This window comes from Paramacrobiotus metropolitanus, unplaced genomic scaffold (assembly GCF_019649055.1).
Source record: "Paramacrobiotus metropolitanus isolate TYO unplaced genomic scaffold, Prichtersi_v1.0 Parri_scaffold0000114, whole genome shotgun sequence".
Taxonomy (NCBI): domain Eukaryota; kingdom Metazoa; phylum Tardigrada; class Eutardigrada; order Parachela; family Macrobiotidae; genus Paramacrobiotus; species Paramacrobiotus metropolitanus.
The window spans coordinates 106,201-118,369 of NW_026570334.1; the positions used below are offsets into that span (position 1 = coordinate 106,201).

General features: G+C 43.5%; 1 protein-coding gene across 1 annotated transcript; it reads right to left on the reverse strand.

Annotated features, from left to right (window-relative positions):
• Positions 1-2,120: 2,120 nt before the first annotated feature.
• Positions 2,121-3,605, reverse strand: LOC129598106 (uncharacterized). Its single transcript, XM_055495860.1, has 3 exons — positions 3,127-3,605; positions 2,817-3,057; positions 2,121-2,405 (listed from the first exon to the last, which is right to left on the reverse strand). The coding sequence occupies exons 1-3, from the start codon at positions 3,519-3,521 to the stop codon at positions 2,382-2,384; spliced, it is 660 nt and encodes a 219-aa protein (XP_055351835.1). The 5' UTR covers positions 3,522-3,605; the 3' UTR covers positions 2,121-2,381.
• Between the last annotated feature and the right edge of the window lie 8,564 nt (positions 3,606-12,169).

A 12,169-nucleotide genomic window follows, 5' to 3' on the forward strand; every position in this document is an offset into this window, starting at 1 on the left:
TATCCGGCCAAGGCGAACGCGGATACCGGGCTTGTATCCGCGCATGCAAGCAATGCTACCGTTGCAGTCCAACTCGCCATCACCAACGACACAACCTCCCCCGAAAACCAGGCGAAGACTGGAGCACTGAAGCGCGCACGTCGTGCCGGTGGTCGTTATAGACCAGTTACAGAATCACCCTGCAAATCGTACAATAATAGGCCGGGGGAAAGAGCGTTCGGCCTTTACGATGGGTGTGATGGAAAGGGACAAAAGGCTCGTAAAGCCTGAGAGACCGGGTCGGCCGAATAAACCTCAAATATGCGCTAAAGTACTCGTAGAACTAACGATTTATGATTGGCTTGGCGTATTGTGTGCTTTGGACTTTGATTGGTGATAATTCTCTTAGAAACTTTCTTCATAAGTCTTGATTTTAAAGTGTCATTTGCTATTTGCGTCACAATCAATATCCTTTGCTATTTGTAATTTAACTTACCTTCGTTAATGTGGATTCTTCGAAGTAAAATCAGCACGTGTTGTGTGTCCCGCGGTTCCCGTTTATGTGCATGTTGTTGACATATGTGCCGTGGTTCCAGTTGGAAGTGTTTATTACGGTATACAAGGTTGTGCAACTGCAACACGCACTGTTTTAAGAAATTGCGAACTGAACCTCTAGCACAAATACGGTTTCAGCGCAACGACGAATAACACTTGCACACACTGTTAAAGAAAACTTGGTGTGGTTAAAATCAGTTAGAGTCTTGTCCAAAAGTTCTTCGCATATTCGTGGGCGCATGCGGTGTCTCTTTTGTAATGCAATAGCGGGATTTTCCCGAACGCCGAAAAGAGAATACACTTGAGAACTTCAATGCAGATTTAGGTATTATTCCATCGGCGTCGAAACTGGGCGACCTAGCAGCTACAATGTACACGGAATAAAAAATTTCGCGTTGGTCAAATATCGGGCAAACGTCAGTCACGGTAATATCGTGCTGGTATCGTGCTGGTAGCGTAGGGGCAATTACCTAGAAGCGGCAAATCCATAAAGGTGCCTGTTTCCAGATTGTGGATGGTAGTCGTAAATTGATACTATGTGCTGATACATATAAGGACATTTACTCAATTATGTATTATATGCAACAAGCAGCAAGCATTTAACGTTGTTGAAGTTACTGTGCATGCCGATAAATAATCCTTCTCCTTTCAAATGAAGGTGTCATTATTTCGAAAGCGGCTGAATAAAACCCGCTTCTACGGTAGGTCATTACAAGGCCAATGGGATCTGCTTTGCATCCTGATCAGATTCAGCTTTGCAGCATTAACAATCGCAACCTTACCTATCGGAGGATTTTGGAAAACCGGAAACGAAAATGGATATGCAGGCGTTGGAATGGGCTTTTTGACATCTGTCCGGCAGTTTGGACATGGCTTGATAACAATCTCACTTTACCTGAATAGAAGTAAAGGGAAGAAATATTTTCTTGCCATCGCAGATGATGCGCAACGTGGTACCTAATCTGGCTATAAACCGGCAACCCATCATAGTTCTTTTGTAATTGTTGCATGCACATTCTTCCTGTAAATAACTGAAGCTCCTACAACAGTTGTTGTGTAGATGGTTGCGTTGTGTATTGGTGCAATGTGTCGCTGTACGCCAATCATTCCCGGACCTTTCTGCTGTTTTTCATCACACACAAACAGTTTCGTAAACGCTTTTTCAGTCTGGCTCGCTCCTGGCGGAAAGCGATGATGTGGTAGCGATGGCCGCCACGAGTCGGATAGCAGCGCGACGAGCTGGTATCGCCGGTGAACCAGGGCGATTTCCTCGAATTTTGGGAGCAGCAAAGTGCGGAATACTATTGCGGATTTATTTCGTTACGACATATAGCCGGCTGCTGAATCATACATTATGTTATGCTCTTAGTGGTGCGATTAACTTGCATGCAGTTCGCGTGATATTCTGGCTCGTAAGATATAGCGACTACTTGCTCTGCCACGCACTCTATAGGTACTTCTACTGCACTAACCGTAAATTATTATTTTATTTACTCCATTTTCAAAAAGCACAAAACGCCCATAACAAAATAATTATTTTATTCGGTAAACCACAGCATAGTCACTGATGATCTCGAAAGCCGTAAACGTAAATCAAAACATAGGTAAGAATCCATTAATGAGACAGAAGAAATACAAAATAATGAGAAGAACGAATATAGAAAACAATGAAAGCAACGCATACAGTTTCCAAAGACGCTAACTGATTTTGATATTGGCAAATGCTGATACTGGCTAAGCGGTAATGCAGAACATGATGAGTACTTGTACTGGAAATGTGTCAACGCCTCGACAACTCTTTGTATTCCATATTCCCCAGTCCAGTGGTGCAACCATTCCAACAGAATTCAGGCCGCATGGCCCTGATTGTCCTGTGTGTAAAGCAAAGATTTCGTCAATTGTCGTGTACGAACTAACTGACTGCTTCTTGCACTCATAGTTGATAACCTGATACCATTCGTACCATGCTGGACATTTATTCACGTCCGGGGAATCAACGACGGTGTATTCTCTGTGTTGTTTCACAGGACAAAAACTTTTCGAAAACTTATTATGTAATAGTTTATTCGAGCTTGTACACGAGATTAACAAAACTCCTCTGGCTTTCTAACTTTGAGCAACGCAGAAGACACAGCATTCTCTGGTGCGCTGGAATTCGTGCTGTTAAAGTCTCCGAAACGCGATAAACGTCAAAGGAAGAACAATATGATTAAGTATCAGCTATCAGTATCACAACCTACTCGCTACGGCAAGGATGCAAAAACCTGAATGTCAAGACCTACCCGAATCGAGTCAGTGGTTTTGGAGACCTTATGCACCTTCTCTGGTCTAGGATACACAATGGCATCGGCCACAATAGTCACACAGTCGCCTTTTAATTCCGAATGGTCACAGGCTGCTGCACTAGCCGCACCAGATGAATTAGTCGCGTCATGTTGAGTGTGCTTGGATACTATCTGCATTTCCGACCACTGTCCATTCACATAATGACCGCGCGCAACTGATTGTGTATCCGTGCCAATCCTACACACATAACACGAACAGGTTTAGGATAAACCTGGGTAGAAATGACTAACCAGTGGAAAAACTAACGTCAGTTTGTATTTCACATGGATGGTCTGTTCTCCGGTGTAGCGGGTGGAATGCAGCTCTTCATCCGTGAAGCACACGGTAGCACGTACTACGGGACCGTAAAGTCCGCGATCGGTAGGTGTGATGCGCAGGCGACAGCGTCCCTTGAAGGTCTTCACGCCGAGTTCCGTCATCGTGATGCCATCGGAGAAGGTTGTTTCTCCTTCTCGCATCTCGTCACGGTAGGCTGGAAAGTTTTTGTAGCGCCATCGCAGCTGGAAATGCACTGCTGCCTGAGGAACCAGTTCCTGCGATTCCTCCACGACGGCACGCACTTTTGGCACCAATGCTTCCCTCATCGTCGAAGAGCTTCTGCCGGAATCGAAAAGATGAGCATCACGATTTAAAAATGCCATTTTTATTTTGAAAAGACAATTCTGGGAATCTTTCTCTTTCCGCAAACGAAATTGAAAACTCACAAATCTCAGTAAGTAAACAAAAACCTGTGTAGAGGACTGTCGCGTGACTACGAGATGCGCTTGCTTTCGAATTTCTGAATGCTCAAGCGCTGCATACGAGTATGGCGCGCCAAACGGTGTAAATTGTTTACAGTCTTATTCAGCTGCATTCTACTGATATACTTCTAGTGATATTTGCCCTTGCCCGCATTCACTAACATCTCATTTATTATACGATGTACATCGTGATTCATGAATCCTGATATTCTCCAATGTGATCAACTATCACCAACAAATTCATGGACGATGCGTAAGTAACACTGAAACGGAAAAAGCAAAAGAACGGCAAAGGAATACTGTAGTGGGCCGACCCCGAACCCAGGAGAAAGGGCACTATCTTTATATATGGTACAAAGACAAGGATAACGGGTGCATCTACCCTATTCTGGATTAAATCGAGTTAACCGCAAAGAGCGAGACAGCTCTGCAGTCGATACTGCAGCAGCTTTACTATGCGCTATCACACCACTAACGCCAAAGTGAAACCCGATTAAACATTAAAACAGAGTGGGTGGTATCCCTGCTCCTGTAGACGTTGCTCGATGAAACAAGTACGGACCTGAAAGCGGAAGCGCAGTGGCCACTAGTATATTACCATCAGGACCTTTGCATCAATCGCATGTGATTAGGCAACAGTGAGCAGAATATCGCACCAGCCAAATGCAGTAGCCATGTTTACCTGTTACGAAGGCACGCATCGACGGCATCGTTACTTTCTTCATGCTTCCTTCGAGGAGTAAAAACAGCAACGAAAACGGTGATATTTTAATATTATTGTTGGAACGTACGAGTATTATAACAGTATGAGTGCCGTTTCGTCGTAGAACCCGCTACGTTTTGTGGAAGTACTCGTACAAACCTTTACCAGGGTGTTTCAAGTATTACTTAAAACGTAGATGCGTTATATGAAAAAAGGCCGTAATATTCGAGTGTAGGTAGCCCATATACGAGTTTTCTACGCATTTTTATCGTAATAAACATTAAAAATGACTACAATACTTGGATTGGCATAAGTTTTATTTCTATTAAGGATTACACTGCAATCTGATGCACTGCACTCACGAGTTGAGCGGCCATGAAAGTGTATCAATGACAGGCGTCGTTAGCGACGATGTAACACAATTTGCACTGGAAGCTACCCTGAATCAGTAGCTCTTTCCCGCATTAGATCGAACATAGTATGTTCGATATGATGTAATATCATACAATGTCATTAGTCTCATTACCCTCGGCTGAGTTTCATGTTTGCATAATTCTTCCGCAATTCCGGCATCCAGTCTAATTAAAGCAATGTCGGGCATCGCACAAACACTTCTGTGACTACACTTACAGATACAAAGAAGCAGCTGTCATGACAAAGTAACCGGCAGCAAACCAAATCTGATCTGCTCGACATCCGGCTGCAGTTTAGGGGTACGAAAGATACAACATGTCTACGAGTAAGTTCAGCACATTCTCGATATCGACTGACGACAACAGTAAAAAGAAATTCTATCGCTCTATGACGGTCTGCAGTGATATGTCGCAGTGTTCCGCCAAGATTGACATTGACAGATAATTGCTGCTAATATCGATCATTTTCGATAAGTATTCAATTTCGTGTTATGGACACAGGCGGTCGCATGTACTGATGTACGTCGCACTCGCATAACAGGTATTTAATAATGTATTAAGTACTTAATCTGTTGGCAGCGCGAAGGTTATGGCTTATTGCCGTAGTGAGATGCAGAGTTTTTCACAGGGCTGCTTTGTTGCATTATTAGCAACATACTGAAACCATTCTCAATAGTCAAAGGACACTGTTAGTATGGTACTTGGAGAGATGTCATTCTTGAGGATGCTCTTCCGCTGGATGCAAGTATCCGGTCAGTTTCCATATCTGTTCCTGACCTTCAAAACGGAGATACGATCTGCAAGATCAAGAGAAGTCGCTTTCTGGTTTTCTGGTCCGTTTGCTTGTGTTGCGTGTCAGTGACATGGGTCGTCAGTACAATTTTGGCGTATACCAATAACAATCGCAGCGATCTGCAAAATCTGGAATTCTTCACGTTGATTCGCGTGGTCTTTATGGTTAATGTGTTTCTTCAGCCAGCGCTCCTGATCATTGTGCTGAATCGCAACTCGAAAAAGATGATCAGACTGCATCAGAAACTCCTTCTAATGGCACCTTGTTTATCAGACCGGAAATACAATTTAGAAAGCGTTGTGTTGCTAACCTGGAATGTGCTGTACATAGTGGCGTTTATCGTCACACTTTACATTATAAACATGCACCTTATGCGTTTGAAAGGATTTTTCCACTACAGTCACGCTGTTATCGGTACGTCTCAAGAAATATCAGGTCACTGCCACGATGATCGCCGCTATGGCACTGGCAGCCAATGCGGAAATTGTCCCGCAAAGCCTGTTGTTGGGAATTGTGCTACGCGTTCGACGAATGTTCCATGCACTACGAAAGGAGGTCCGCCAGTTAGCTCAAAGAGCCGATAATTCTGTAGCGAGACTGGATAATATCGAGCAGCAATATCGAAGCCTGCAACTATTAATAAGCGCCACTGATAGGGCGTTTTCCTGGTTCTTGTTGATCACTTTCATTAAAGAACTCATTGGTGTGGCGGCTGTATTTGGCTACTTATTTACGCTTTTGGATGCCGGGAAACGGAATCTGACCGAAATCGTCGATGAAAGTGTCGTGCACATTGTGGGCGGCATCGGGATTGCCAACGCCATTATAAAGTACTGGATCGGGATTTCTTGTAGCGAAGAGGTATGATTTATGGCAATGTGCTAATATTTCTGAATGGTCGCTGCAAAAGCCTAATTTATCGTCTGACCGAAGTAAAGGTGAGGATTTTCCACTCATTTCATGATCAGCCAGATCAGGCGATCTGGTGTACAGGAACTACAGTAATTAATGCCTATCGAAACGGAGGTAGTGTAGTGAATTTTGCAAACTGAAGTGCCAGTGAAATGTACTCGTATTTTGACGATCACCTAATTTTTTTCGAAACGTAGGCACGGTTATTTCGGGAGCACCTTTTCGAAGCTGGAACCCATTTCTACGGCAAACCATTGCAAGTAGGCTGGGAACAGGACGGCTACATTGCCCTGAACCCGTACTTTTTAATTTTTCTCTCCCTGAACCTGTCCTGTCCCTGAAACTCACCGTGTCGATCAACCTGAACCTGTCCTGAACCTCATGCCCTTCACCCTGAGCCTGACCTGGAAACCTGAGCGTGTTGAAATTAAATTTTAGTAATAAAATTTTTTCCGCATTTTCACATTGGAAAGTCGATGAGCAGACAGTAGCGAAACGAGCTAACGCGCGCGTAGCGCGCGCATTTTTACTGTAACGTACTGAGGTAGTGTGTTTTTATGCACTTTTTAGCGCGTGATGCACTTCTTGGGGCCATCACCCGCAAAATTGTCAACTTGCGGGTGCCATGTTTGTCTTCCACAAAACTGAAATTCCGATAACTTTGATTTTCTTTAAAAAATTCAGGTTCCTGCAGGACTGAGTTACGCCCTGTCCCTGAACTTTCAGGAAGTTTAATTGCCCTGAACCTGAACCTGTGGCAGATTTCAGGGCAGCATTTTACCCTGAAACTGTCCTGCAGGGACAGGATCCCTGCCCTGCGCCCAGCTCTAATTATTTAATTTATTATATTTGCAAGCCAAATTCGATCGTCTGCTGGAGCTGTGCAGCATGCACGATCGCGCCGTTACCATCGGCGGATTTCTACGAATCGACAAGCAATTCGTACCCGCGGTAAGTATCGTGCACGACCCTAAAAAAATTAATCAACGTTGTAATTTGGTAATATTATATTATTAGCTGGCTGGAATCGCTTTGGGTTATGGAGTGCTCATCTATCAGAAGCACGATATCAAAGTGGTTATGGATACGCTAATGTTCAAAGTTGAAACTCTGGCATCTACTTCGCAAATTACATATGGTGTCGTAGCAAATCTGACCTTACCTGGATAGAAGCAGAACTGTAATTATGGCAATGCATCTCTTACGGATGCTTCGATTATGGATGGATGGATGATGCGTTGGAACTGTAACTGTTATGTGGTTCTTTATTTAGCCATAGCGGCATAGCGGTTATGCACCATATCTCTAGTTCTACCTTCTTATAATATTTGTGTTTTCAAACGCTGTTCAAAAACTGTAAAATTTACGTTCAAAGAATAGCTTCTGCATCGCTACCACGTTTCTTTCAATGACCGTCAAGTACGTAGTTTACTAGTTAGTGATCTGCAATCTACATGTAGTCAGTTGCTTTTATTTGGATTTGCAGTCTTTGCCATAATACCTATGCCGTTTTAGTATTTTGATTTCGAATGTCCCCGTCAAATAGTGAGGGATCTACTCTGTAGCTAGTTGCTCTCTCATTTAAATTTTCAGACATTCCCATAATGGGTAAGTATGCGTATTGCCTTGACATGCTTGTATTTTCGATTGTATATTTGCCTTGACATGCTTGTATTATTTCAAAGACAAAACGGCAAGATCGCGATTTTCGAAGTACAGATAGCGAATACAAGAAATACTGTTCTGCTTTTGTTTTGCAGTTTTTTGTACGTGTTATTTTGGTGTACTTAGCTGACTTTACCTGGATAATGGATCCATTACTTTGAACGGTAGCACTTCTCTGCAACCTAAATTAGCCGGTTGCTGTCCTTATGCAACCTACGGTTCGGTTATGGTTGGAAGATTTTTTTATTCTTGACAAACATTTTGTGCCGGCGACGGTAGGCGAAACGTATGAATTCGTGTTTACAGTTTTCTTAACAGAAAACGGAATCATTGCATGTGGAAAAATTTACAACGTTAGCCGTAAGATGTTTTCGTTGGGCAGTCGAATAGATTTAATGTATGAGGCATCGTGATGTAATGGACACGATATGAGTATAATCGTGTATGAGGAATTCGTATGTACAGTATGTAATCGCACGGTAATTATGGTAAGTACTTAAAGGGCGTCGACGTCTGGGGCTTCATTTAAACGTACTGAGTTTCGTGGGCCTGTTTTTTGTTTTGTCAGTTTTGCAAAATACTAATGGTTGTTCTGAGACTGCCTTTGTTACCAATATCAAGGAGGTGATGATATCTGTAGTACGCGGTTTCGCCCTTACAACCGTTTATTCCAATTTCCCGGAAAAGTGCTGTTGTGTGAATAACGTATGTACTGCAATCGAGTATACGGGCTGCACCAAGAGGTGGCAGCGTAATACCACTATGTTCGGCATTAGGTGCCTACAGTGCTAAATCCCACCCGTGCGTTCATACAGAGGTATTATCAAATGGCGAACCGGTAGAGTTGTTATTTATCTTACTGCATTTCAGCTGTTAGCTGACGTTACGTTTGACGATTTTCTAACGTTTCTGGTATCCCTAATACAACAAAACTGTATACTTGTGGGACCCTCTCGTCCCGAGCAGCGTATTATTGCGGATATTCGGAATTACCTTGCATTCTACGCGCGTACTACAGCGAAAGAAACTGCAAGACAGTTTTATCCATTTAATGGCGGCAGTTTGACCAAAAACATCCAAAACATGTGTATTTAGTATTGAGCAGCATTGTCTTTACCTGCTGGCTGCTGGCAAACATGCAGGCAAGCAGCACGACAAACCTGCAGCAAAGCTTGCAATTTTTTCTGTTGGTATGGAAAATCTTTGAACTGATCCCGTTAACCGATCATCCAGAAGAAAAAACGGCAGTCAAACAGAAAGCTTTGACTGTAGCTCAGTTTGTGCTTTTACTGCTTTTTCTCGCATCTGTGTCCGTGCTCGTAAATGACGATGTCGCCGCTATGATCAGCCATGTGTCAGCTACCAGAGGTTTATCCAGTATCGCCGTCCTACAGATTATCTATCATCTCCGTTGGATAGTTGAACGCGTTGCGGTCTCTTCACTCGTTTATTTAACCTATCGCAACGGTCCGCGGCTAAAACAGATCATTAGCGATTTCACCAGACAAATCGACAGCAAGAAATGGGCAGAGTTGACAACAGCGCCACTGACCTTTCGGATGCAACGTCCCTTTTACATCAGCATGGCGCTGTTTATTTTCTTCCCTGAATTTTTGATCCGAGTGCGAGGTTGTATTCGCGATAATGAGGATTTAACACGAAATGCCAATCTTACGCTAAAAACATTTCCAACGCCGCAGTGGATGATGCCGGTAAGGACACGGTCTCCATTGGCCTACCATTTTTTCGTCGGATTTCCTTCATACACATCCGGGAAATTTATGCAAACTGTGTCAATGGCTATTATCTGCACTGTGGTATACGCGCTCACTGCCGCTCTTCACTGCTGTGTTGAGCGTGGACAACTGTTGTTGTGCGAACTAGAAAATAAACGTTTACTACCAGCAGCATATGTCGAACAGATTCGGCAGTTTCGTGAGCTGTGCAGCTGGATATGCAGTGTATACAGAGATTACAACAGATACGGTTCCGATTTTGTTCTTGCGTTCCTTGCTTGCGATATCTTGGTGTACTTGGCTGACGTTACGTGGATAATGGATCCTTCGCTTTTAACTTCGGATGAACTTATCCGTACCTGCATGTATGAAGTTCACGGGTTTATATGGGATATCATATTGATTGCAGTGCATTTACGATCGACTAAAGAGGTACATTGTAACGCATATTTGTATTGAATATTATGAACTATTATTTATTTTATAAACTATTGATATGATCATATGAATAACTAAAGATTGTTTCTGCTTATATTAGTTGACACTTAACAAAGCTGACAGCACCCGCGGTTTATTTGGATGTTTTTTCGTGCCAGTACTGCTAATTTCTACGGAAATACTGAACTGTTAAACTTTGCCATTGCGAAACAACTTTTCGTTACAGGCTGACAAACTGCACAGGTGCATGAAAGAATTACTCGTGGCCTATTGCAACGTCCTCGGCAGTGACTGTGTAAGGGCAAAATATTTCACTACTTATATGACCTCAGCCAGTATATACTCGTACTATATCAAACTAGCTGTAAAGTCCTACAAATTCTACTTTAGCAGAAACTTACAGTAGCGTTTAAATCAGCGCAATAGACATACAGCATCAATTTGCAGAGCCGCAGCAAGGCGCTACTGAAGCCAGCAACGAATTCTAAATGGTCGGAAGAGCTGCCTGATACTGACAATAATTTCCTCACGGCTGTTAACAATAACTTTTGCGTACAAAATTGGTTGGACACCAGCTCACTGGAAACGCCGGCTGCTTACGTCGGAAAGTTGGGGGCGATGAGAATGTCGCATTTGATATCGGTATGTATGAAAAAAACAGGTCAGACACCGATTGGCCAACACCAGTAACGGGTTCGTGTGCAGTGTGTAACGGTTATCCTCTTCCAAGCGCGAACTACCGTAGATTTCTAATTGGGTTTTACAAAGTCGTTTAAATTATTGCAGATTCTGCTAAGTTGCACCGGATTTATTGTCTTCCTTTACGAGCTAGAAAGGAATTAGCCGGTTGCTGGCAATTTTTAACATAAGTCTGTATTGTGTTACTTGGCTGCAGTATCTTATTTATAAAAATTAAAAAGGACCACATGCATAAGTAATAAAGTTAGTACGGCACAGAACGATAGACCCCGATATTGAATAAATCGTAAAACGTTTTATTATTACATAAGAGAGCTGGTAGTTCTCAGATGAAGGAACTCTGCTCTAAGGTTCGATCGCAAAAAAACCAATATATTATATCTCTACTTTACCACGTTATGATATTATTATTGTGATGCATCACAGACAGTTGCACAGACAACGGGAATTCCTACTGGAAAACGTGACAAAATTCTAATATTAGCCGTCATAAAATGAATAATATCTCTGCAGTGATCAGAATCCAGAAGAATAAAAATTATGAGCGCTTCCTCGAATTTGTCATCTTTGAAACAGCTGCACGATTAACGTCACGCGGTAACAACATAGCACGCGACCGCTGCACCATATTTCCGCGCTGTCTGCTTCGCTGCAGTGGCGTTTTACCATTGACCAACGATGTCCCTTTGGGCCCGCTCTGGGGCACTCCTGCAGCTATCGCTACAGCTCCCGGAGCGTTAATCGGGCTGGCACAGCCGCATCTCGAAAAGCAGCAATATGCCGGGCAGGCAATAGGAACACGGTCACAACTATACGGCGTGGTCGTTGTTATCGGGTACTTGTTGACGTTGGAATTGACACTGTTGCTAATGCTGACACCGGTGACGTTGCCAAGTGATTTGCGAGTTGCCGTTAACGGTCAACCCCGTTGGAATTATCGGAGTTACAGTGATCGTTATTGTTGAGTGATCCGGTGGCGGCGTTGCCGTTGGAGTTGGCGTTGCTGTTGCCGCTGACCACCTGGTTGCCGGTGTCCTGTTGCTGTGGATCCACGTTGACGCCGCTGTTGGCTTGGCCGCTGATGGAGATGCCGCTGCCACCGACGTTTTTCATCGACTGGCTGTAAGTTGACGGCAGACCGTTGATCCAGGTCGACTGGCTCTGACTGTTCACCTGCGCGTTTCCCACAC